The sequence below is a fragment of the Hemiscyllium ocellatum genome (genome assembly GCF_020745735.1).
Source record: "Hemiscyllium ocellatum isolate sHemOce1 chromosome 27 unlocalized genomic scaffold, sHemOce1.pat.X.cur. SUPER_27_unloc_1, whole genome shotgun sequence".
In the NCBI taxonomy this organism is placed as follows: Eukaryota; Metazoa; Chordata; class Chondrichthyes; order Orectolobiformes; family Hemiscylliidae; genus Hemiscyllium; species Hemiscyllium ocellatum.
Genome location: NW_026867476.1, coordinates 3,694,023 through 3,721,514, shown reverse-complemented (window position 1 = coordinate 3,721,514; position 27,492 = coordinate 3,694,023). Strand labels below are relative to the sequence as shown.

General features: G+C 47.0%; 2 protein-coding genes across 4 annotated transcripts in view; one reads left to right on the top strand and one right to left on the bottom strand.

Moving 5' to 3' along the window:
* Positions 1-2,819: 2,819 nt before the first annotated feature.
* On the top strand, positions 2,820-13,625 carry LOC132807128 (gastrula zinc finger protein XlCGF49.1-like). Its single transcript, XM_060821439.1, has 3 exons — positions 2,820-2,955; positions 4,201-5,130; positions 10,479-13,625. The coding sequence occupies exons 2-3, from the start codon at positions 4,602-4,604 to the stop codon at positions 10,529-10,531; spliced, it is 582 nt and encodes a 193-aa protein (XP_060677422.1). The 5' UTR covers positions 2,820-2,955; positions 4,201-4,601; the 3' UTR covers positions 10,532-13,625.
* Positions 13,626-16,622: 2,997 nt separating this feature from the next.
* LOC132807129 (zinc finger protein 239-like) overlaps positions 16,623-27,492 on the bottom strand; it is a 48,677-nt gene continuing 37,807 nt past the window's right edge. For 2 of the 3 annotated variants that reach the window (XM_060821441.1, XM_060821440.1), the window contains one exon: positions 16,623-18,678. In XM_060821441.1, the coding sequence (XP_060677424.1) occupies positions 17,175-18,365 (1,191 nt within the window). In that variant the 5' untranslated portion in view covers positions 18,366-18,678 and the 3' untranslated portion in view covers positions 16,623-17,174. Of the gene's footprint in view, positions 18,679-21,231; positions 21,266-27,492 lie in introns of those variants that run through there. The other variant, XM_060821442.1, reaches the window with a different exon arrangement.

Genomic DNA, 27,492 nt, shown 5'->3' with positions numbered 1-27,492 from the left:
CTTGGCAGAGTGGGAGGGGGGAGTTGAAGTGTTCGGCCACAGGGCGGTGGGGTTGTTTAGTGCGGGTGTCCCAGAGATGTTCTCTGAAACATTCTGCAAGTTGGTGTCCTATCTCCCCAATGTAAAGGAGACAATATCAAGAGCAACAGACACAGTAGGTGACACGTGTGGAAGTACAGGTAAATCTAGGTCGGATGTGGAAGGATCCTTTGGGGCCTTGCACGCTGGGGGGAGGGGGGGGAAAGAGTTGTGGGCGCAGGATTTGGGAGTGGCAGGGGAAGGTGCTGAGAGTGGAAAATGGGTTGGTGGGGGAGGGCGGGGGCCGTGGACCTAATAAGGAAGTTGTGGAGGGAATGGTCTCTGTGGAATGCAGATAGGGATGGGCAGGAATATATATCTCTGGTGGTGGGGTCTGTTTTTTCCTAGTGGAAATGGTGTGGGATGATGCATTATATCCAGAGGTTGTTGGGGTTGAAGGTGAGGGGTACTGTCCTTGTTGTGATTGGAGGGGTAGGGTTCAAGGGCGGATGTGCAGGAAGTGGAGGATAAGCACTGGAGGGCAACGTCGACCACTTAGGAGGAGAAATTGCAGTCCTTGAAGAAGGAGTCCATCTAGGATGTTCGATGATGGAATTGGTCCTCCTTAGAGCAGATGCAGTGGAGGCAGAGGAACTGGGAGTAAGGGATAGCGTTTCTAGAGGCAGCAGGTTGAGAAGAAGCACAGTCCAGGTAAATGTGGGAGTCGGTGGGTTTGACGTTGTTGTCTGTGTTGAATCTGTCAGCAGAAATGGAGATAGAGAGGTCCAGGAAGAGGAGATGGTCAAGGATAACTTGAGGTCGGGGTGGAAAGTATTAGTGAAGTTGATGAACTGTTCAACCTTCTCGTCGGAGTGTTCATTGATGTCATGGAGGAAAAGGTGGGCGATGATGCTGCTGGAACTGTGTTAGATGAACTGTTCTGTGTACCCAAAGAAGAGGGAGGCATAGCTGGGACCCATGTGGATGTCCATGGCTGCCTCTCTGATTTGGAGGAAGAGGAAAAATTTGAAGGAGAAATTGTTGAGGGTAATTAGATTAGATTACTTACAGTGTGGAAACAGGCCCTTCGGCCCAACAAGTCCACACCGACCCGCCGAAGCGCAACCCACCCATACCCCTACCCCTCACCTAACACTATGGGCAATTTAGCATGGCCAATTCACCTGACCCGCACATCTTTGGACTGAGGTGAGGACCAGTTCAGCCAATCAAATGAGTGTGTTAGTGGAAGGATACTGGTTGGGTCGGCAGGAGAGGAAGAAACAGAGGGCTTGGAGGCCTGCGTCATGGCAGTTGGATGTGCACAGGAACTGCTTGTCCATGGTGATGCTGAGGCATTGGGGACCAGGGAAACAAAAGTACTGGAGGAGGTGGAGGGCATAGATGGTGTCCCGAACGTATGTGGGGAGATCCCGAACCAAGGGGGACAGGATGGCATCATGGGTGTGCAGATTAGGGTGGATTGGCTATGCTAAATTACCCATAGTGCCCAGGGCCGTGCAGGTTAGGGTGGATTGGCCATGCTAAATTACCCATAGTGCCCAGGGACGTGCAGGTTAGGGTGGATTGGCCATGCTAAATTACCCATAGTGCCCAGGGATGTCTAAATTAGGTGCATTAGTCAGGGGTAAATGTAGACCAATAGGGGTAGAGGAAATGGTCTGGGTGGGTTACCGTTCGGAGGGTCGGTGTGGACTCGTTGGGCCTAGTGGCCTGCTCCCACAACGTCGGGACTCTATGAAGAAAAACACCTTTGACCACAAGTCCATCAGGAAGTGGTCAGCACGTAGCGTCCTCGAGACCCTTCGGGAAAAGGAGAGGGCGGATCCTGTTGAGTGGTTCCCTGAGCAGACTGTCAAAGCAATTTGGCAGAATGCCTCATCGCCAGAACTTTCCAACAAGCACCAAGACATGGCTTGGCTGGTGGTGAGAAGGGCTCTACCTGTGAGATCATTTATGCACGCCCGGACTCTCAGCCGCACCGCACGCTGCCCTCGAAGCGGCTGCGGGGGGGACGAGACTGTCACACACCTCCTTCTGGAATGTGCCTATGCAGAGGAAGTCTGGAGAGGAATGCAGTGGTATTTGTCGAGGTTCGTCCCGAGCAGCGCCGTGACGCGGGACTCTGTGCTCTACGGCCTGTTCCCCGGGACGCACACCGAGACGAACATCAACTGCGCCTGGAGGATCATCAACTCGGTGAAGGACGCTCTCTGGGTGGTCCGAAACCTGTTGATCTTCCAGCTGAAGGAGTTGACCCCGACTGAGTGTTGCAGACTGGCACATTCCAAGGTCCAGGACTACGTGTTGAGGGACGCGCTGAAGCTTGGGGCAGCTGCCGCCAAGGCACGGTGGGGAAAGACCACCGTTTAACACCTGCCTGTCGAAAGAAAAGCAGGGGGCCCATGCAGTCATTTGGGCTCTGCTGACGCCTTAGCTCAATATGTGAGTGAGAGATGCACAGATCTGTATGGAATAATGATAATTCGGAGCTGTGTATGTAAATGTGGAAATATGAATGGCATTACCTAATGTACAGTGTATCAAATTATTCTATGCATATTTTATGAATAAAGTATATTTTTGAAATAAAAAAAAAGTCGGGACTCTATGAGGGGATCAGATATTTGCAAACTGCGCTGTCCACCCGGACCGCCGCAGGAAAGCGCAGGCGCAATGCGAGCCGGCCGTCCGGAGCAGGCGCAGGCGCAGTGCGGAGGCCCGCTGTCGGCTTTGCCCCGCCCCTTCGCGCCACTGGTGACGTCACAACGCGGAAGTGGCCCTGTCGGTTTGAGTGAAACTCCCTTCCCCTGGGCAACTCCTCATCCTGGGAGAGAGCGGTGGGGCAGGGGGGGAACTTGTTCATCTGTAGCAACTGGAGTGAATCCAGGGAGGGAGCAGGCTCTGCAAACTCAGGTATGTGTCGTAGTTAACCGAGTGAGGGGAGACGGAACGATAGAGATTGGGAAGGGCTAGGAATAGGGGTAGACGTAGACATAGACATCTTTTCTGTTTATTTTTAAAATGCAGCCGCTTCCCGCAAATAAATGTAAGATCAGTAAATGTAATATTTCTCATTGCAGCCAGCTGCAACGGTTTTGCATCCTCTATTCTTCCTCCGCCTTCCTTCCCCCATCCGCCCCACCCGGGGCGTTGATGCTTCTAAGCTGACCCTCAGAAGTTCGGTTCGTCCCTCCATTCTTTCCGGTTGTCTTTTGTGGGTTTTGAAAACTTTTTCGCAAACGTCTCATTGAGTACAGGAGTTGGGAGGTATATTAGGAATTGATTAGGAATATTGTGTGCAATTCTGGTCTTCCTCCGATCGGAAGAATTGTTGTGAAACCTGAAAGGGCTCAGGAAAGATTTACAAGCATTTTGCCAGGGTTTGAGATGAATAGGGTGGATTTGTTTTTTTACTAGCGTGCCAGAGGCTGAGGGGTGACTTTGTAGACGTTTATATAATAATGATGGGTATGGATAGGGTAAATAGACAAGATCTTTTCCCTGAGATAGAGGAGTCCAGAACTAGACGGAAATACATTTAAGGTGAGGTGGGAGGGGGTGAAGATTTAAAAGGAACCTAAGGGGCAATGATTAAAAGGTATCGGATATGAAAACCCATAAGAATAGGAAGAATTTAGAGGGACATGGATCAAATGTTGATGTGGGCCACTAACATTTGCCATGTCTGTATGTTCAGGTTCTCTCTGGTGTCAGTGTCAATGCCTTGATGTCTCATTACTAGCTCCTACCCTCCCAGCCTGCTCCGAGACATTAACCATTTTACGTCTGGTTGCTTCTCAAGATGTTGCATGCAGGTTCATCCTGAATTTACACTTTCTTTCACTTCCCAAAATCAGACGTGCTCATTCTAAGCAGTATCCCAATGTTGTAATATTAACTTTTTGTGTGGAGTTATCCAAAATTCAAAGAGATGTCAGTCTTGACGTTTTTGCTTTTCTGCCCCTGTAAGAACCTGAATCAGCACCTTCAGGAGAGTTGGTTAGAGTAGTGCGAGAATACAGGAGGACAGAGAGTGGGATGGTGCTTTCAATTTTGTGGAAAAATAAAAGAAAAACATGTTTCATTGAAAGGAGAATTGCTTGTTATGAAAGTCTACTCTGGATGAACAGTGATGACTTTCGTAACCTCTTTTTACAGAGTTTTTGAAGATCTGAAGACAGAAATTTCAAACTCAATGGATGAAGGACTTATGCCCGAAACACTGTCTCTCTTGCTCCTCTGATGCTGCTGACCTGCTGTACTTTACCAGCACCGCACTTTTTGACACTGACTCTCCAGCGTCTGCAGTCCTCACTTTTACGTCAATGTCTGACAGTCGTTCAATCCATCGGGACCACAACAATTTTCGACTGTGATTCTATGAGAAGGAGCAAAGCGTTTTGGTTCTTGCTTCAAGAACATTTTCAGCATCAGTGGGACTCTATAGACGCCCTCCTCTTGCACCACAGAGTGGTGCAAGAAACAATTATACAGCCTGGAAAGGGGAATTCACAGGGGTGAGGAGCTGTACACGCATTTGTGTTGCTGAAGCTTTGGCCATGGAGAAACCGTGGAAGTGTGGCGACTGTGGGAAAGGCTTCCGGGTCCCATCTGCCCTGGAGACGCATCGGCGCAGTCACACTGGGGAGAAGCCATTCACTTGCCCCGAGTGTGACAGGGCCTTCGCTCACTCCTCCCATCTGCTGGCCCACCAGCGGGTCCACACTAGGGATTGGCGGTCCATCTGCCCCGTGTGCGGGAAGGGCTTTATCCAGGCCTCCCACCTCGTGGCCCACAGTCGGGTCCACACAGGTGAGAGGCCGTTCACCTGCTCGGAGTGCGGCAAGGGCTTCGCCCACTCCTCCCACCTTGTGGCCCACCGGCGGGTCCACACTGGGGAGAGACCATTCGCCTGCTCGGAGTGCGGGAAGGCCTTCACCCAGGCCTCCCACCTCCGGACGCACTGGCGGCTCCACACGGGGGAGAAGCCGTTCGCCTGCCTGGAGTGCGGCAAGGCGTTCAGCGACCAGTCGTCCCTGCGCAGCCACCAGCGGCTCCACACCCGGGAGATTCCTGGACAGAGCATTGGTGAGTGAACAGGAAACAAAAGCAGTCAAAACGTTTAGGGTTGCCAAGAGGTGAGGAATGGAATACAGTGCAAGGGATTCAGGTTTTTTCTTTAAATGCCTATTCACAGCATTGATGAAAGAAGCACATGCAAAGGTGTTATTGGCAGGTTGGGAACAGGCAAGGTAGGAGTTTAATGTCCAACCTAGCAGCAACAATGGAAAAGCAGCATTGAGAGAGACTGCAAAATCCCAGAGGTACAGAAGAATTTGGGGACATGATAAAATTAGCATAAAGGCGCCACAAGGGATTAAGGCAGAAAATGACTGTCATTTGTGTTAAGGGAGTGGAATATAAAGTCAATGTCTTTCTCCATTTGTTAATAGTATTGGAGAGACCACCAGATTTGGTCTCTTTACTTAAATAATGTAATTACATTCAAAGTGGTTCAGAGCTAATTTACTCAACTTATAATTGGGGACAATGGGATGTCGGGCTGGGCTTGTATCAGTTAGAGCTGAGAAGAATCAGATGATCTGATGGAGGTATATAACATCCTGAGAGGACTTAACAATGTGAATGTATAAACCTCTTCATTCCAGAGACTAGAAATGAGTGGACACAGTTAAGAACTAGGTGGCCTCTCATTTAAGATAGGAGAGTTTTGTTTTTCTCTCAGGGGTTCCTGAGTCTTTGGCATTCAGTCCTTTAGAGACCAGCATGGGGCTGGTGGTACAATGGTTAGCACTGCTGCCTCACATCATCAGGTACCCTGGTTCATTTCCACTCTTGAGCAACTCAGTGTGTCACTTTTTTCATCCCCCCCGTCTGTGTGGGTTTCGTCCGGGTGCTGTGCTCTGGTTTCCTCCCACAGTCCAAATGATATGTGGGTTATGGTGGATGGGCTGTGGGAAATGCAGGGTTACGGGGATGAGGTAGCAAAGTGGCTCTGGGTGGAACGGTCAGTGTTGACCCGATGGGCTGAATGGCCTGCTTGCATGCTGGAAGGATTCTGGAACTGCCTGAAGCCTGTAACTGACCAGATGACACGTGGACACTTTTCTTACACTGCTTTTATTCAAGCCTGCAGAGCCATTTCCACAAGACTGCAACTCCCCAAATAATAAAATACATCAGTTTGATATACTGTTGTGTTATTTTAAGAGCATTTACATTCAATCAATAGTATATACTTGTTTTATGGTTACCGACATTCAATTACATTAGTGGTTCTGGTTATTTAATTTGTCTTACATTATTGTATTCAACCAACTACAGCATCTAGATATTTGTCTAATTACAATGTTCAATGTCAACACAATACATGTTTTTTGTTATGACCGTTATCTTGAACACTGACAACAATGAGGAGGTCACAAGTCAAAGTTCCTTATTTGTCCCTACATTGTCAAGGTTTTGCTTTGTCGAACGTCTTTGTGGCTTTTTGCAGTTAGCACCCTATATTCTGCCCTTGTCAACATTTTCCCTTCCAAGGCTCTACTGAGGATTTCATGAGAAACCTCAGTGTGGTGAGACTGTGAAACTCATTACCATACTGCGTGGTTGGGGTGAAAGCCATTACAACGAAGGGTACACCAGCCAAAACAAGCAAACCTGACTCACAATACAGTGAAATTAAAACATGTAATGTTTTCTCAACTGTTCTTAATCAGACTTGATGATGAACTGATCCCCCACTGTCTCATAGATAGAGATTTAAGGGGTAAATTGAAAAGAAAAAAAGAATTACCAATTCAATCAAACAATTTCCAGCAATGGATCACCAAGCCTTTGTGCAATCCTTGGACAATGAGTTGTTCACAGGCACGTAACCGTACATCTAATTTCAAAGTCACTGCTGAATGTGAATGGACGGCCCAAAGTATTCAGCTATTTTTTTGATGACCGGGACTCTTTCCCAGAAAGAGCCAACAATTCTTTAATTGGACGGAAAAAACTGGAGAGAGTAGTTCCCAGGCTCAGTGAACAGCAGCACGCATTGGAAGCAAATTTGGGGGTGGGGGCAAGAAAACAGAGCGCAGTGCAGCAGAAAACCAAAAAAGCCCACCGACTCTCCCACCATACCCACTCTCAGAATGGGCAGGAGGTTGACTCCTGGAGGTGACTCATAGCAGCATCGCTGGTGGAATCTGATTGTTAGGAACGCTGGTGCTTTTTTCAATTACAGGACGACGTGAACTTCCGCTGGCACTTGGGGCAGGCGACCGGCTTCTTGCCCGTGTGGACTTGCTGATGCCTCGGCAGGTGGTAGGAATGCATGAAGCACTTACTGCACTCAGCGCAGCTGAAGGGTCTCTCCCCGGTATGAACTCGGGGGGGGGGGGGTCAGCAGGTTTGAGGCCTATGTAAAGTTGTTCTCGCACTTGGGACAGTTGAAGGCCCTCTCCTCAGTGTGGACCTGCTGGTGAGTCAGCAGGATGGAGGAATCACCGAAAACCTTCCCACACTCAGGACAGGGAATGCTCGCTGGTGTCGACCCACTGGTGGGCCAGCAGATTTAAGGAATTGCTAAAGGCCTTTCCACACTCAAGAGCAGCTGAAGGGCCAGTCCCCTGTGTGGACCCGCCGGTGGGTCAGCAGGTCAGAGGAATTGCTGAAGGTCTTCCTGCACACAGGGCAGGGGAAGGGCCTCTCACTGGTGTGGACCTGCTGGTGCCTGAGCAGAACAGAGGAAGCGCTGAAGGCTTTCTTGCACTTGGGGCAGGGGAAGGGCCATGAGGTTGGAGGAGCGGATAAATCCCATCTCACACCTGGGGTAGGAGAGCGGCCTCTCCTCAGTGTGGGCCCGCTGGTGCATCTGGAGGTGGGAGGGGTGGATAAAGCCTTTCCTCAGTGTGACTGCGGCGATGAGTCTCCAAGGCAGATGGGATACGGAAACCTTTCCCGCAGTCACCACACTTCCTTGGGTCTCTCCATGGCTAAAGCTTTAGCAGCACACACAAATGCGTGTACAGTCCCTGCTTGTCGTGAATTCCTTTTCCCGGTCTATATAACTGTTTCAGGCTCCGCGCTCGGTGTGAGGATTCAAAATTTGAAACCACCAACCCTTGATCGCTGCTGACACATTTGAATCATGTTAAGTAACCTTCTGGGTTGAATTGGCCATGCTAAATTGCCCATTGAGTCCAGGGATGTGTAGGTTAGGGTGGATTGGCCATGCTAAATTACCCATAGTGCCCAGGTTAGGGTGGATTGGCCACGTTAAATTACCCATAGTGCCCAGGGATGTGCAGGTTAGGGTGGATTAGCTATGGAAAACAAATGGTGGTGTGGGTGGGATGCTCTTCGGAGGGTCGGTATGGACTTGCGGGCCAAATGGTTTAGAGTAGATTACTTACAGTGTGGAAACAGGCCCTTCGGCCCAACAAGTCCACACCAACCCTCCGAAGAGCCATACCCATTCCCCTACATTTACCCCTTCTACTAACACTACAGGCAATTTAGCATGGCCAATTCACCTCTCCTGCACATTTTTTTTGGACTGTGGGAGGAAACCGGAGCACCCGGAGGAAACCCACGCAGACACGGGGAGAAAGGCAACTGTCTGTGTGGAGTTTGCACAGAGGTAAGAATTGAACCTGGGTCTCTGGTGCTGTGAGTCAGCAGTGCTAACCACTGTGCCACCCCCAAACTGTGGGGATTCTGTGACCCCCATACACACCCCCACACCCCCTCCCACTCCATGGAAGGAGCATTTTACCTGCATCTATCCTGTCAAGCCCCTTTCAGAATTCTAATGTTTTCAATAAAATCACTTCTGGTTCTCAGTGTCATAGGGTCATACAGCACGGAAACAGACCTTTCGGTCCAACTCATCCATGCTGACTAGGGTTCTCAAACCAAACTTGCTTGTGTTTGGCCCATATCCCTCCAAGCCTTTTCACTCGTGTATCCATGCAAACGTCTTTTCAATGGTGTGACTGTATCTGCGTCAACCACTTCCTCTGGTCGTACATTCACTCACAAACCATCCTGTTAAAACAAAAAATTGCCCCTCAGATCCCTTTACAATCTCTTTTCCTCTCACCTTAAAAAAAATGCCCCCTAATTCTGAACACCCCAGCTAAGGAAGAGACCTTTGCTATTCACCTTACCTACACTCCTCATTGTTTTATACATTTCAATTAGGTCACCCCTCAACCTCCTACACTCCAGTGAAAAAAGTCCCAGCCTTTCCCTGCAACTCAAACCCTCCAGTCCTGGCAACATCCTGGTAAAATCTTTTCTGAACCTTCTCCAATAGTATTCTTCCTATGACAGGACAACTAGAACTGTACTCAGTACGGTAAAAGTGGCCTCAGCAACATCCTGGAGTAAAAAGTGAGGTCTGCAGATGCTGGAGATCACAGTTGAAAATGTGTTGCTGGTTAAAGCACAGCAGGTCAGGCAGCATCCAAGGAATAGGAAATTCGACGTTTCGGGCATAAGCCCTTCGTCATGAAGGGCTTATGCCTGAAACGTGGAATTTCCTATTTCTTGGATGCTGCCTGACCTGCTGTGCTTTAACCAGCAGCACATTTTCAACCATCAGCAACATCCTGGACAACCTCAACATCATGTCTCAACTCCTATACTCAATGGTGTGAACAATGAAGGCAAGTGTGCTAAACACCTTCTTAACCACCCTGTCTGCCAGTGATGTAACTTTGAAAGAGCTATGTACCTGAACCCCACCCCCCTCCCCACCCAGGTCTCTCTGTTCTACAAGACGACCCTGGGCCCTACCATTAACTGTACAAGTCCTGCCTTTGCTTGTTTTACCAAAATGCAACCCCTAACTTTTATCCACACCTCACACAGACACCTCCCACATGCCCCCTCTCACAGGCTTATACGCCATCACACTCACACTTTACAAGCATCCAAACACGCACTCTCTTATGCACACCCTCACACGCACAAACTCACATGCACACATACACACACAGGTCTATGGGGTGAATTTCCAGAGATGTACAACACGGAAACAGACCCTTTGGTCCAACTCATCTATGCTGACCAGTTATCCTAACTTAATCTCATCTTGAGTAGGTTGGGATGGCTGGTCGGCATAGACAAGTTGGACAGACAGGTCTATTTCTGTGCTGTACATCTCTGACTCCAAATCTCTTTGGGTTGTGGCATGTCCTCATTCCGTTGTCTTTCCCTTAGGCATCTGTCGATGAAATTGCGGGGGTATCTGTTTTTGGCGAATACATTGTAGAGGTGTTCTTCTTCCTCTTTTTGCAGTTCTGGTATGCTGCAGTGGGTTGTGGCCCTTTTGAACAGTATCTTAATGCAACTTCTTTTGTGTGTGTTGGGGTGGTTGCTTTCGTAGTTCATCAACAATTTCGCAATTTCATCAACAGATGCCTTAGGGAAAGACAACGGAATGATGGCATGCCACAACCCAAAGGACTAGCCACACCACCATACATCAAGAACATTTCTGAACTGACAGCCAGACTACTACGATCACTAGGACTCATCACAGAACACAAACCAACAGCCACTCTCAGACAACAACTCACCAGGACGAAGGACCCGATACCCAGCATGAGCAAAACCAATGTAATGTACAAAATCCCATGCAAGGATTGGACAAACCACTACATAGGACAAACAGGAAGACAGCTAACGATCCGTATCCATGAACACCAACTAGCCACGAAATGACACGATCAGCTATCCTGAGTAGCCACACACACAGATGACAAGCAACATGAGTTCAACTTTGACAACACTACTGTTATAGGACAAGCCAAACAGAGAACAGCCAGGGAATTCCTAGAGACATGGCACTCATCCACAGATTCTATCAACAAACACATCGACCTGGACCCAATTTACCGGCCACTGCAGCAGACAGCTGGAACTGACAACCGGAAGTGGCAGAGACAAACCACTACAAATGCTGGAGGAAACATCACAGAAGTGCTTCACAGGAGGCTCCCAAGCACTGAGGATGTCGCTTAGACAGGGGACAAAACGTCTGCAACACAAATTCCCAGCTCGGCAAACAGAACCACAACAACAAGCACCCAAACTACAAATCTTCTCCCAAACTTTTTATTTAAAAGGCATTTTGGACAAGTACATGAATAGGAAGGTTTCGGAGGGATATGGGCCAAACATTTGCAGATGGGACTAGTTTAATTTGAGAACATACTCAGCACGCACTAGTTGAACTGAAGAGTCTGTTTCTGTGCTGTATGACTCTGTAATTGTTCAGTATTGGTCTTAAAACCATTTTCTTGCCTTCCCCATAACCATCGACTTCTTTGTTGTTCAAAAATTAGATGAACTCAACCTTGAATGTATTCAATATCCCCGTAACTGCAGGAAGACATGCCCACTTCTGAACACAATTCCTCTTATATATCACTTGCCTTGCTGATTGCTTGCTGCATCTGTCTGACAACGGGCAGTGACTGGTGTAGAAGGACGCTGAGGCCCCTGTGTACATCCACACGTCATTCCTGAAGGGCTCGTGCCCGAAACGTCAATTCTCCTGCTCCTTGGATGCTGCCTGACCTGCTGTGCTTTTGCAGTGTCACACTTTTTGACTCTGATCTCCAGCATCTGCTGTCCTCACTTTCTCCACACCCCAATATATCACCATTTAAACAATGCACCTCCTTTCTGTGTTTTTTCACAGCAAAGGCTATAATTTCACATTGTGGTACTGCACTTACCACGTCTTTGCCAACTGAGACACAGACCTGGACCAACTTTTCTACAGTCTGTCCTCTCCCCGGATTCACTCCCTTTCCTTTTAGTTATTCAAGTTAACAATTGAACCCCGGAATGGAAAACGGGGAGGGTGAGAAAAGAGAGTGCTGTACTCACAGATGTTGGACAGAGGAAGGAAGTTGCAGTCTGGGGTGAAGCTCAATCTTCATTCAGAGAGAGAGAGAGGAGCAGGAGCAGCAGCTCATGGTCCAACTTCTGCATTCAGACAATAGGGAGGGCTCTGATTGGCAGGAGGACAAGACTATTTCTGGTCCTCCACAACACCCAATTGGCCCATGGAAAGACGATGGCACGTTTCTGCGGGCACAAATGAACATGCGCAATGCTTGCTGACACCAAGGGGCATGCTCAGTCGAGATGCTCGTGTTAACTGACAAACTTTAATTGTCCAAATGCCAATAGAGAGAAAAATGCAGGACACACAATTTTTTTCCCCCCGCAGCACGACACTTTATTCGTTTTGCATTTTGTCCGGCTTCTCAACTTTTGTATGTCTTTTATGGGTGGCACAGTGACTCAGTGGTTAGCACTGATGCCTCACAGCACCAGGGTCCCGGGTTTGATTCCAGCCTCGGGCAACAGTCTGTGGAGTTTGCACACTCTCCCCACGTCTGCGTGGGTTTCCTCCGGGTGTTGTGGTTTCCTCCCACAGTCCAAAGATGTGCAGGTCAGGTGAATTGGCCATACTAAATTGCAAAGTGTTAGGTGCATAATTCAGAGGGAAATGGGTCTGGGTGGGTTACTCTTCGGAGGGTCGGTGTTGACTGGTTGGGCCAAAGGGCCTGTTTCCACAGTGTAGGGAATCTAATCTAATCTTAAAATAATTTTTCTCAGGGTCCGGAGTCCCAAGCTAGAGGGACATAGGTTTGGGGTAAGAGGGGAAAGATTTAAAGGGGACCTAAAGGGCAACTTTCTCATGCAGAGGGTGGTGCGTGTATTGAACGAAGTTATGGAGGCTGTTAAACAGCCTGTCCTGAGCTGTGGCCTAACTGCACATATTACAATGCAAGTTCCAGAAAGATGTCTGCAACTTTTTGAAAAAAAAATGCTTTCAGACTTCAACAATGTCTCTGAATATATCATAACTATTCTCAATTTTAAAAAGCAGCCATTTCTCATGCGCACAACCCCAGCTCCATCTCTCTGAGCCAAAGGTCCTCCAGCATGTGTTTGACCTGGATCACAGCATCCAGAGCCTTCTGCAAATCGAAAGACAAGTCCCACCCTGCCCTCTCCAATGTGGGCTGTGTAACTGCTTCATTGTTTCTTGGGGCTGAGCAGAGGCTGATAGCCAAGTTCGGTACCCATGTACCGAACCGACCTCAACCGGGACTTGAGTTCATATCAAACTACAGATGACCCAAATACAGTACACTATATACTCACACCCACGCACACACCCTCTCACAGGCTTATACTCCATCACAAACACACACTTTACCAAGCCTGCACACACACAAACTCACTCTCTTACTCACACTCACATGCACAAAGTCACGTGCACGCGCACACGATCTCACTCTCACACAAACACGCAAAAATCTATAGGGTGAATTTGCAGATTTTGCTCAAAAAGCACACAATCTGCAAGCAGTCAATCCATGTAATATTTTATATATTCCTACTTCGGAAATAGAACCAGTCTGACTCAAGATTGGGATACAGACAGACTCTAACCTCACATCTTTCATGCATTTTATAAAAAGATGTCACGTCTTTTTATAAAACCTTAAGTGACCTCAAGAATGTGACTGAAAAGTAGTTATGGGATTTATGTATCAACGAACTGAAATCTGCAACCCATTCTAAAAGATTAAAGACTTAACAGCAACCTAAGTTTGTTCAATATATCATTTCAGTTGCATGACGCTGTAATGTTTTGCTACAAATTCTCTGTCTTATGATTCTGGTCCACAGCTACCTGATGAAGGAGCAGCGCTCTGAAAGCTCATCCTTCCAAATGAACCTGTTGGACTATAACCTGATGTTGTGAGATTTTTAAAATTAGTTACTAGTGAATACAGCCTACACCACCCACTGTTGCCAGTAAACTTTAAAATGCTGATGAAACGATTAACCTGCAGTCCTGAAAAATATACAATTTCTAACGATACTAGCTAATCATTCACTGTTCCTTCTGAGACATGACATTGGAAACTTAGTGCAAGAGGCTGAAAGAAATAGAGTCATAGAGATGAACAGCATGGAAACAGACCCTTCGGTCCAACCCATCCATGCCAACCCAATCTAGTCCCACCTGCCAACACATGGCCCATATCCCTCCAAACCCTTCCTATTCATATCCCCATCCAAATGCCTCTTAAATGTTGCAATTGTACCAACCTCCACCACTTCCTCTGGCAGCTCATTCCATACACGTACCACCCTCTGTGTGAAAAAGTTGCCCCTTAGGTCTCTTTTATATCTTTCCCCTGTCACCCTAAATCTATACCCTCTAGTTCTGGACTCCCCGACCCCAGGAAAAAAACTTTGCCTATTTACTCTGTCCATGCCCCTCAATTTTGTAAACCTCTATAAGGTCACCCCTCGGCCTCTGACGCTCCAGGAAAAAAGCCCCAGCCTGTTCAGCCTCTTTCTATAGCTCAAATCCTCCAATCCTGGCAACATCCTTGTAAATCTTTTCTGAACCCTTTCAAGTTTCACAACATCTTTCCGTTAGGAAGGATACCAGAATTGCACACAATATTCCAACAGTGGCTTAGCCAATGTCCTGTACAGCTGCAACATGACCTCCCAAATCCTGTACTCAATACTCTGATCAATAAAGGAAAGCATACCAAACGCCTTCTTCACTATCCTGTCTACCTGCGACTCCACTTTCAAGGAGCTATGAATTTGCACTCCAAGGTCTCTTTGTTCAGCAACACTCCCTAAGACCTTACCATAAAGTGTATAAGTCCTGATATGATTTGCTTTCCCAAAATGCAGCACCTCGCATTTATCTGAATTAAACTCCATCTGCCACTTCTCAGCCCATTGGCCCATCTGGTCAAGAACCTGTTGTAATCTGAGGTAATCCTCTTTGCTGTCCACTACACCTCCAATTGTGGTGTCATCTGCTACTTACTAACTGTACCTCTTATTCTCGCATCCAAATCATTTACATAAGTGACAAAAAGTAGAGGTCCCAGCACCGATCCTTGTGGCACTCCACTGGTCACAAGCCTCCAGTCTGAAAAACAACCCTCCACCACCACCTTTGAGCCAGTTCTGTATCCAGTTGGCTAGCTCTCCCTATATTCCATGAGATCTAACCTTGCTAATCAGTCTCCCATGGGGACCTTTGTCGAACGCCTTCCTGAAGTCTATATAGATCACATATGGACTGCCCTCATGTGCTCTGCCCTCATTAATCCTCTTTGTTACTTCCTCAAAAAACTCAAGTTTGTGAGACATGATTTCCCACGCACAAAGCCATGTTGACTATCCCTAATCAGTCCTTGCCTTTCCAAATACATGTACATCAAGTCCCTCAGATTCCCTCCAACAACTTGCCCACCACCAACATCAGGCTCAGTAGTCTATAGTTCCCTGGCTTGTCTTTACCGCCCTTCTTAAACAGTGGCACCACGTTTGCCAACCTCCAGTCTTCCGGCACTTCACCTGTGACTATCGATGATACAAATATCTCAGCAAGAGGCCCAGCAATCACTTCTCTAGCTTCCCACAGAGTTCTAGGGTACACCTTTACACGTTTCAAGACATCCAGCACATCCTCCTCTGTAATCTGGACATTTTGCAAGATGGCACCATCTATTTCCCAACAGTCTATGTCTTCCATATCCTTTTCCACAGTAAATACTGATGCAAAATACTCATTTAGTATCTCCCCCATTTTCTGCAGCTCCACACGAAGGCCGCCTTGCTGATCTTTGAGGGGCCCTATTCTCTCCCTGGTTACCCTTTTGTCCTTAATTGAGCAGCTTTAAAACAAAAACCTGTTTTATCTCGTAGCTTTCAATGAGAGCCTGAGCCCGGCGGTAAGTTCAGGTAACTTTTACTGCCGCCCAACTTTGTTACAGCTTTAGATCTCCCCAGCAATAGGGCATTATGAAAAGTAGCCTTTTTTAAAAAAAATACAGCTCAAGGTCAAACCCACTTGCTTTACTATTGATCAGCGCCGAATTGTCCCTTTGTAATTAGATCCTTGGTACAGCCTTAACCCGTAGGAAATATTGCCTCACTCAGCAATTTCAACCCAGTCGTTAGATTAGAGTGGTGCTGGAAAAGCACAGCAGGTCAGGCAGCATCTGAGGAACAGGGGAAAAAAAAAAAATCGACATTTCGAGCAAAAGCCCTTCATCTAGACTCTGGTTTCCAGCATCTGCAGTCCTCACTTTTGCCTAATTTCATCCCAGTCACCCTAAGTCAGTTTCTCCCCATTCATTTGCTGGAGGTTGGGGGCACAGGGGGGAGGGGAGGAGCAGTCAACAGTCAACCACACCACTGTGGATCTGGAGTCACATGTAGGACAGACTGGATAAAGGACACAGCTGGGACCACTGACTGAATCCTTTCCTGCAACGGTTTCTTCCCTAAAAATTATACGAGTGAATCAGATGGGATTTTTCTTTTCCCCTGAAAGTGGTTTCATCATTAGATTCTGAACACAGAATTTCTGACCGAATTCCAATTCTGTCAACTGCCGACGCAGCGTTTGAACTGGTGTTGTCCAGTTTTCCACCCCCCCACCTCCCCTCAGTCAAAGCAAAACTCTCAGAGACACAGTATGGGTTTACCTCTTTCATTTTTATTCCGGGCCCTGGAGGGAGACAGAACATTCGCCCATGTGCTCAAAGACATGAGTTCACGGTCTTCTCTGGAAGAGCAGTTTCTCCATGAATTATATCAACATTTTACAGAGCAGAGCATCCAGATAAGGCAACATACATATAACTGGGTGACCGTTACAATCAATGAGTATCAATAGCAGAGACCAAGCCCTTTACTGTTATACAATTAGTGTTCTTAACCTTGTTAACTGGATTCATACAATGGATTCTTTTCCCCTTGTTAGGCCAACTTTGCATACCGAATGCTTCCAATATTGTTAAGTGGCTCTACATAGTGATTGCTTTTCCACCTTGTTAACCCATGACCTTGCCTCCAGCACCCCACTGATAACTGCAAGTTCTTATCTGATCAGAGTCATGCTCAGCTGAACCTCTTGTTTCACAAAACACAGAAGAGACCTCTTTCCCTGCCGCCTTATACCCTACACACGTTCACAGTGGGAATCCCCAGAACTGGGTTAATAGTACAATCGATAATGGCTCTCAGCCGTTGCTCTTTCAATCCGCCTGCGGTGGCTCGTGAACTCGCTGGTGCCTCCGCAGGTGGGAGGAGCGGGTGAATCCCTTCCCACAGTGAGAGCAGGTGAACGGCCTCTCCCCGGTGTGAACCTGCGGGTGGGTCAGTGGAGTGGAAGAATTGATGAATCCTTCCCGCAGAGCATTGGTGAATGGCATCTCCCTGGTGTGGACCCGCTGGTGGGTCAGCAGGGCAAAAGAATTGATGAATCCCTTCCCGCAATCAAAGCAGGTGAATGGCCTCTCCCCTGTGTGGACCCGCTGGTGGGTCAGCAGGGCAGAAGAATTGATGAATCCCTTCCCACACTGAGAGCAGGTGAATGGCCTCTCCCCCGTGTGGACCCGCTGGTGGGTCAAGAGTGCAGCTGACTGAGCAAACCCCTTCCCACACACTGAGCAGGTGAACGGCTTCTCTCCCGTGTGGACCCGCTGGTGCATCTGCAGGTTGCCCATCCGACTGAATTCCTTCCCGCACACTGAGCAGATGAACGGCTTCTCCCCGGTGTGGACCCGCTGGTGGATCTGGAGTGTAGAGGACTGAGTGAATCCCTTCCCGCATACGGAGCAGGTGAACGGTCTCTCCCCAGTGTGTACCCGCTGGTGGATCAGGAGTGTGGATGACTGAGTGAATCCCTTCCCGCACACTGAGCAGGTGAATGGCCTCTCCCCTGTGTGTACCCGCTTATGGATTAAGAGTCTCGATGATTGAACAAACCCCTTCCCACACACAGGACAGGTGAACGGCTTCTCTCCCGTGTGGACCCGCTGGTGCGTCTGCAGGTTGCCCATCTGACTGAAACCCTTCCCGCACACGGAGCAGGTGAATGGCCTCTCCCCGGTGTGGACCCGCTTATGAATGATCAGTCTAGATGCCTGAGCAAACCCCTTCCCACATACGGGGCAGGTGAATGGTTTCTCTCCCGTGTGAACCTGCTGGTGCGTCTGCAGGTTGCCCATCTGACTGAATCTTTTCCCGCACACGGAGCAGGTAAATGGTCTCTCCCCAGTGTGAACACGCTGGTGTCTCACAAGGTGGGATGCTTCAGTGAATGTCTGCCCACACTGAGCGCAGCTGAACGGCCTCTCCCCGGTGTGAACGCGTCTGTGGGTTTCCAGTGCTGAGGGGGAAGAGAATCCTTTCCCACAGTCCCCACATTTCCATGGTTTCCCCATGGGGGGAGCTTTCCTTGTGTCACTCTGGGTTTGAAATTACAAGCAGAACAGATACACAGTCTTTCCCCACCGTGAGGGGTGAGATTTTGATTCCCCCGAGCTGAGTAAATGGTTTGAAGCACTTTTCACAGTCAGGCATTGAATTTCCCTCACTCGGGTGTCTCAGTATTCTTCCTGCCACACTAGTGTCCAAAACCTCTCAATATTTTCTCTCAATTTGAATAGCTACTGATGTTCAAGTCCCAAAGAATCAAGGAGCTCTGTCAGAAGTCGATAGATCAATTTCTTTCAAGCTTTTTTCTCACATGACTTCCTGCAAAAAAAATTCACAAAGTAAGTGATCACTGTCAGTACAGTTAAATAAACAGAACATAGGTGACAATTCCTGTAGATTGCCAGATGCCTGCTGATCACATATTATCCAGGACACGGAAACCTGAAAACCCTCGTGCAGCCAGATAGCCTTAAGTGTGTATGGAGGGAAACTTCATTTAGGTGACAATGACCAGGAACAAGCTCCCTATAAAGGTGCTGGAAATGGAGCTGAATCAGGGACATGATAATGAAACATCAAGGCTGCTTGAGAAAAAAGCAAGCCAGTAAAGTTGCTGAATGACTTCCTGCTGTCCTAATAAATAAAACAGATGACAAGAAATACAGAACGTCATTCCATTACTACGTTAGGTGAAGAATAATTTTATATTAATATGACAATCCATTAAATGCTGCTCAATCCTATGAGAAGCTATCCTTTTAATTGTGAACATGAGCAAAGAAGCAATCCTTTGAGGGTGCAAACTGTATACGTGCCAAACTGAGGAAATACACAAGGAAAATACCTTTAAGAGGGACAAGGGAGTATCTGGGCACCTTTGCAGGGTCTGCTCCGTCCATGGACTCACTCCAGTTGCTACAAGTGAACAGTGTTTCCCACATCCTCCCTCCCAGGATGAGGAATGGAAAGGGGAAGACATTGCTTTGCTCCGAGATTTTGCTCAGAAGGAGAAAGTTTCACTCTGAAACTGACAGCCTACAGACAAGCATACATAGAATCTGTTCAGATGAGGAGGAATGTGATAGACACTTGAAAGGACTTAAGGATGCCCTCATAAGAACAGGGTACGATGCTCAACTCATCGACCGCCAGTCCCGAAGTGCCACAAAAAAAAACTGTATTGACCTCCTCAGGAGATAGACTTGACAGAGTACCCTTCATTGTCCAGTACTTCCCAGAAGCCACAAAACAACGCCATTGTCTTCGCAGTATGCAACACATTATCAATGAGGATGAGCACCTCACCAAGACTTTCCCCATGCCTCCAATTCTCGCCTCTAAACCATCACAAACCTCCAACAGATCATTATTCGCAACAAACTGCCCAGCTTTCATGGCAGAGGCTGCAAGATGCTACCATTACACATGTACGCGGTAGGTACTCGTGAGACTCTGCCAATGTTGTCTATCTCAAACACTGCAGGCAAGGATGTCCTGAGGCATGGTACATTGGCAAGACTGAGCAGAGGCTATGGCAATGGATGAATGGACATCACACAACAATCACCAGGCAGGAGTGTTCCCTCCCAGTCAGGAAACACTTCAGTGGTGCGGGACATTTGACCTTGAACCTTTGGGTGACCATCTCCCAAGACGGACATCAGGACAGGGAACAACGATAAAGTGGCTGAGCAGAGGCTGAAATCCAAGTTCAGTACCCATGGGATGACCTCAACTGGGGCCTTGGGTTCATGTCACACTACAGGTGCACTACATACACACTCCTACAGACCCTCTCTCATATGCTCACACCCACACACGCACCCTCTCAGACTTATAACACTTTACACTCACACACATACACGCACTTTCTCACACCCTCCCACCCCCCCCCCCCCCCCCCCCAACACACACACAAGTTTGTGGGGTGAATTTGTACTTGCAGAATTATATTTTAGTTTGCTCAAAAACTGCATGAATCCATGTAAGATTCTGGAAATCCCTTTTAGAAATAGAATCAGTCTGAACATTGGAGCACAGACAGCCTCACACAGGGCACCTCACACCTTAATGCATCTTTCCCCCCTCACTGTCAACCTATGCCCTCTTGTTCTGCACTACCCGACCCCAGGGAAAAGACTTTGTCTATTTACCCTATCCATGCCCCTCATAATTTTGTAAACCTCTATAAGGTCACCCCTCAGCCTCCAACGCTCCAGAGAAAACAGCCCCAGCCTGTTCAGCCTCTCCCTATAACTCAAATCCTCCAACCCTGGCAACATCCTTGTAAATCTTTTGAGCTCCTTGGACTGCACCTTCCAAATGCACAACCTCTACTATCCAGAAGGATGCAATAAGGACACCACCTGAAAGTTCTTCTCCAAGCTACTCACCATCCTGAATTGGAAATATATTATTGGTTCTTCACTATTGCAGTCTAAATCCTGGAATTCCTGCCCTATAAGCACTGTGGGTGACCCAGCCCTCCAAGAACTACACTTCAAGAAAGTACCCTTCTCCAGGGTAATTACAATTAATGCTGGTCTAGCCGGTGACACCCTCTTGCCCTTGGGAGAAAAAGATGTTGCTATTATTAAAGTTCACTTGAGAATTTTAACTTTTTTAAAAAGAAGTTCTGGGATTTAAATATGAAAGAACTGAAACCAAGTTGGTCATTCTAAAAGATGAGAGACTTGAACAATCCAGGTTGTTTTCAATATATAATTTCAGTTGCAAACTTTTGTTATAAATTCAATGTCTTGTGATCTTATACTCGACAACCACCTGATAAAAGGAGCAGCGCTCAGATAGCTAGTGCTGACAAATAAACTTGGACTATAACTAGGCGTTGTGGGATTTTTAACTTTGTACCTCAGTCCAACACAGGCATCTCCAAATCCTGAAACTGACAGGGCTACTTCCGGGTTGTGACGTTAACAAATGGATCGTGGGGGCGGGGCTGACAGTGGGCCTACGCTGCCCTGCAGCTGAGGCACGTGGGGAGGGGAGGACAGTTTGCAAACTCCCTTCGCTCTCCTCCAAGTCAATGCATTTTGAGATCAAGCAAAGCACGGGCTTTCATTTTACCTTCACACTCACAGAAAATCTCCTCTTCTGTGAATCCAACACTTTATACCCCACCCCCCACACACTCCATGGCAATAGCGTTTTGAGAGTTGCAGTTGCTACCAAACCTGCTGTAAGGGGTTTGGTAAAAACTTTATTTTATGAACTATTTCAATTCAACCTCATCCTTGCCATTCAAATACTAATCATACACGGAAGGTGGTTCATGTGCGGAATGAACTTCCTTAGGAAGTGGTGGTTAAAAAATATTTGGATAAGTGCATGAAAGGGAAAGATATGGAAGGACACAGGTCAGGAGCAGGCAGGAGAGACTAGTTTAATTTGGGATTACAGTTAGCACGGACTGGTTGGACCAAAGGTCTGTTTCCATGCTGTGAGACTCTGTGGCGGGTTCATAGTTCCATGAAAGTGGAGTCACAGGTAGACAGGACAGTACACTTCACAGGACATTGGTTGGGCCACCTTTGGAGTATTGTGTACAATTCTGGTACCGGTGATCCCACCCTGACACACTGTACGACGGAGATAATGACTAAAAATTGATGGGACACAGATAAAATCATAAAATCCCTGCAGTGCAGAAACAGGCCATTTGGCCCATTGAATGAACTGGGTATAAGAGTTGGGAGGTCATGTTGCAGCTGGACAGGACATTGGATAGGCTATTTTTGGAATATTGCATTTGATTCTGGTCTCCCTACTAGAGGATGTTGTGAAACTTGAGACGGTGCAGAAAAGATTCATAAGGATGTCACCGGGGTTGGAGGTTTTGAGGTATAAGTACACAACTGAATAGGATGGGGCTGTTTTCCCTGGAGCATTGGAGATTGAGGGGTAACCTTATGGAGGTTTATAAACTCAAAGGGCATGGGTAGGGTAAATAGGTAAGGTCTTTTCTCCAGGGTAGGGGTCTCCAAAACCAGAGAGCAGAGGTTGAGGTAAGAGGAGAAAGATTTAAAAGGGACCTAAGGGGGCAACTTTTCCACACAGATGATGGTGCATATATGGAATGAGCTGCCAGAGGAAGTGGCCAGTACAATTATATTTTAAAAGGCATCTGGATGGGTATACGAGTAGGAAGGGTTTGGAGGTATACAGGCCAAATGCTGGCAAATGGAACTAGATTTACATAGGATATCATGTCAGCATGGATGTGTTGGATTGAAAAGTCTATTTCTGTGCTGTATATCTTGATGTCTATTTGCTAACAGATGCTTCATTTCTGTTGATGTAAATATTCTTATAAATCATAGCTGGGTACCAATAGTTAGATATAAGGGAGAGAGAATTCCTCAATTAGGGCACTATAAGAATCCTGGGACACCCTGATTTCTAGTTTACTTCCTAATGAACAAACATTAAGCACGAGCACAGACTACATATTTATTTCTAATTTTGTATCATTTTTCTTTTATTCCCCGCTACCATGACTCTCTCTGTCTGGATGGTTGACAGGCTGGGAGACTGTGGGTTGGGTCCTGATTAACTGAATATTGTATTGTTCCAAAAGGGGGTCAGAGCGTCAGCAGAAATCCCACACACTGAGAACAGATGCCATTTATCTATGTGGGAATAGGGAGATCAACAGAGGACAGGGAAATCAGGACCTGTAATTCGAGCTGACACCAGATTACCATATTATCAGTGCTTTGATTAACAGTCCCAACCCTCTACCTTTATCCAGCTTCCCATTCAACTTGAATGCCACATCCAAATCCTTGTCATCCTGAAGCTATGTCTTTGTAAGGAATCTCAGATCCTAATTATTCTCTTCAATGTGTGCAGTCAATTCATTCACTTTTGTTACAATGCAGAACACATTCAGTCACACTGTTTTTAATTACAATTTTTGTGATGTCTTGAATCCACCATTAATTGTTGGTTGCTTTATTCTCCTTGTCCCTTTTTATCCATTCCCTGATGTTCATTTTTTACATCACTACATTGGTCACATGCCTTGATTTGGACTGGCCGTACTAAATTGCCCATAGTGTCCAGGTGAGGTGGGTTAGCCAATGAGAAATACAGTTATATATTCATAGTAATAGAAGCAGGAGAAGGTCATTTGGCCTATCGAGCCTGCTCCGCCATTCATGAAGATCATGGCTGATCTATCCATTGTCTCAGCTCCTCCTACCTTCATTATCTGACACCCTTAATTCCCCTACCATGCAAAAACCTATCCAACTGTGTCTTGAATATAGTTCACGAACCTGCCTCTCCTGCTTCCTTGGACACAGAATTCCATAGATTCATGACTGTCCGGGAAAAGCAGTTCATCCTGACCTCTGTCATAGAGACATACATCACAGAAGCAGAACCTTCGGTCCAACCCGTCCATGCCGACCAGATATCCCAACCTTATCTAGTCCCATCTGCCAGCACCTGGCCCATATCCCTCCAAAGCCTTCCTATTCATCTACCCATCCAGATGCCTTTTAAATGTTGCAACTGTACCAGCCTCCGCCACTTCCTCTGGTAGCCCATTCCACACATGCAGCACCCTCTGCATGAAAAAGTTGCCCCTTAAGTCTCTTTTATTTCTTTCCCCACTCACCTTAAACCTATGCCCTCTAGTTCTGGACTCACCCATTCCAGGGAAAAGACCTTGTCTATTTACCCTATCAATGCCTCTCATGATTTTGTAAACCTCTATGAGATCACCCCTCAGCCTCCGACGCTCAAGGGAAAACAGCCTTAGCCTACTCAACTCTCCCTATAGCTCAAATCCTCCAGCCCTGGCAACAGCCTTTTAAATCTTTTCTGAATCCTTTCAAGTTTCACAACATCTTTCTGATGTGAAGGCGACCAGAACTGCAGGCAAAAGTGGCCTAACCAATGTCCTGTATAGCAGCACGGCACGGTGGCACAGTGGTTAGCACTACTGCCTCACAGCTCCAGAGACCCGGGTTCAATTCCCGCCTCAGGCGACTGACTGTGGGTTTCCTTTGGGTGCTCTGGTTTCCTCCCACAGTCCAAAGATGTGCAGGTTAGGTGAATTGGCCATGCTAAATTACCCATAGTGTTAGGTGTAGGTTAACGTCTGGGTGGGTTGTGCTTCGGTGGGTCGGTGTGGACTTGTCAGGCCTGTTTCCACACTGTAAGTAATCTAATCTAAACATGACCTCCCAACTTCCTTTATTGGTAGTCTTTTTTTAATAGATATTTTTATTGGGAATTTAACATTTTGACAAATTTACAAAAATAAGCAGAATTTTCAAGCACAAACATTAATATAAAAATAGATCTTAAATATATAATCATCAAAATTCAACTAATCCACAATCATCCAGAGTGTATAGTTGAGTCGCTTACATCCTTCAAATAAGAGAAAATGTTCTCTAATACACTCATAACAGTATGATAAAAAGGAAGTTATTTCCAAACAATAAGAACAAAAAAAAATTAAACATGTTTGAATGGAGATCTTCCCCCTTGTTCTCAGGGGGCCTTACTACCTTTCCAACGTTCCACCATATCCTCTCCCAAACAGTGTCCCACCCTCGACCCGGGCGCTCCTTAATAGGATTTAGATATAATACCGAGCTAGAGTTAACAGTGAGCGCCGCACCCCCACCCCTCCCCACCCATACCTGAGTATATCTGCTAGCATCAATGCCACGTACAAACACACATAACTATAAAATTACAACTCCAACAGATTACAGTTAAGTATAATAACATAGCAACGAAGACAACCCCGCTCCCAGACGCAAAAGTAAAGTAGAATAAAGTATCCATTTCTCCCCACGGAGTGTGGGAGAGGCAAGCCAACATAAATTGTCTCTTACGATTTATTTAACCGAGTCTAAAAGTTTCTTGGCCTCTTCTGATGATCTAAAATTATACTCGGATCCTTCGTGGGTAAAGCTTAACGTCGCTGGGTAGCGTAAGGTGTATTGAATATCTAAGTCCCTTAAACATTTCTTCACCTCATCAAACGCCTTCCTTCTTCGTGCCAAAGCCGGGGAGAAGTCCTGAAATAACATAATCTTGGATCCTTCATGAATCATAGCTTTAGGATCCTTTCCAAGCTTTCTGGAGGCATCCAGGAGTATCTGCCTCTCCCTATAACTCTGCAGCCGGAACAGGACCGGGCGTGGGCGCTGGTTTGGGCCAGATCCGCGTACTGCGACCCGGTAGGCCCACTCCACCCTTACCCGGTCAGTTTCAGCCCCCAGGTTTAAAAGCTGGGGCAGCCATCGCTCCAGAAATGCTGCTAACTGTCCTTTCCCTTCTTGTTCTTGAAGGCCCAGCAACCGAATATTCTTTCTCCGATTTCTGTTGTCAATATCATCCATGTAGATTTCAAAGGCCCTGATTCTCTGCTCGAGGGTTCGCACCTGTTCTGCAGCTGTTTGAGCTGCAGCCTCGGAGGTCGTGGCCTTTAGTTCCGCCCCCTCCACTCGGCCCTGCAATTCTCCGATAGAGTGATTCTGTTTCTGCAGCTTTTCTTCGAATGCATTCCATCTCTGTCGGGATTCTGCGATGAAATTGACGAGTGTCGATTCCAATCTGGCAATCATCTCTATAAGGCCTGTTTTTACATCAGCTGCAGCCGGAGGAGAGGAGGGTGGGGAAGGGGTCTTTGTTTTCTGAGAGCTGCGGGGTCCCTTTGATTTACTCATTATCCACTCAGTATTAGACTGTTTAAATATAATATTCAGCAGCTAATTAAGATTAAAGAAATTTTTTGGGTGGTTTGGCAAGTGTGGTGGGGGCAGGAAACCCACTTTTCCCAGGTTTTGGGAAGGGCTCTGTAGACTCAGACTTGCTGAGTCGCCGCCATCTTGGATCTCCGGTAGTCTGACCAATAAAGGAAAGCATACCAAATGCCTTCTTCACTATCCTATCTCCCTGCAACTCCACTTTCAAGGAGCTATGAACCTGCACTCCAAGGTCTCTTTGTTCAGCAATACTCCCTAGGACCTTACCATAAAGTATACAAGTCCTGTTCTGATTTGCTTTTTCAAAATTCAGCACCTCACATTTATCGAAATTAAACTCCATCTGCCACTCAGCCCATTGGATCATCTGATCAAGATCCCATTGTAATCCGAGGTAACCTTCTTCGCTGTCCACTACATCTCCAATTTTGGTGTCATCTGCAAACTTACTAACTATACCTCTTAAACACACATTCAAATCATTTATATAAATGATGAAAGGTAGTGGACCCAGCACCGATCCTTGTGGCACTCCTCTGGTCACAGGCCTCCAATCTGAAAAACAACCCTCCACCACCACCTTTTAGCCAGTTCTGTACCCAAATCCTTCCTGATGAAGGGCTTATGCCCAAAATATCAATTCTTCTACTCCTCAGGTGATATCTGACCGGCTGTGCTTTTCCAGCACCACACTCCCAACTCTATATCCAAATGGCTAGTTCTCCATGTATTCCATGAGATCTAATCTTGCTAAACAGTCTCTCATGGGGAACCTTGTCGAACACCTTACATAAGTCCATATAGAACATGTCTACCGCTCTGCCCTCAGCAATCCTCTTTGTTACTTCTTCAAAAAACCCAATCAAGTTTGTGAATCATGATTTCCCATGCACAAAACCATGTTGACTATCCCTAATCAGTCCTTGCCTTTCCAAATACATGTACATCCTATCCTTCAGGATTGCCTCCAACAACGTCAGGCTTGCTGGTCTACAGTTCCCAATTTACTTCCCCTAATCTTCATGCCATGTCCCCTCATCCTAATCTCACCGCATTCCACACATGCAGCAACCTCTGCGTGAAAAAGTTGCCCCTTAGGTCTCTTTTGCCCCTCTCACTCCAAACCTATGCTCTCTAGTTCTGGACTATCAGGGCTGAACGAGAGGAGGAGCGAGAGAGCAGGGCCGAGCGAGAGAGGGAGTGTGTGTGTGTGTGTGTGTGTGTGTGTGTGTGTGTGTGTGTGTGTGTGTGTGAGAGAGAGAGAGAGAGAGAGAAGGGTGTTGGATGTTGGCTGGTGGCATGCTGTTCAGAGGTCAGCATAGACTTGATGGGCTGAATGGCTTGCTTCCACACTATAGGGCTTCTATGATTTCCCACA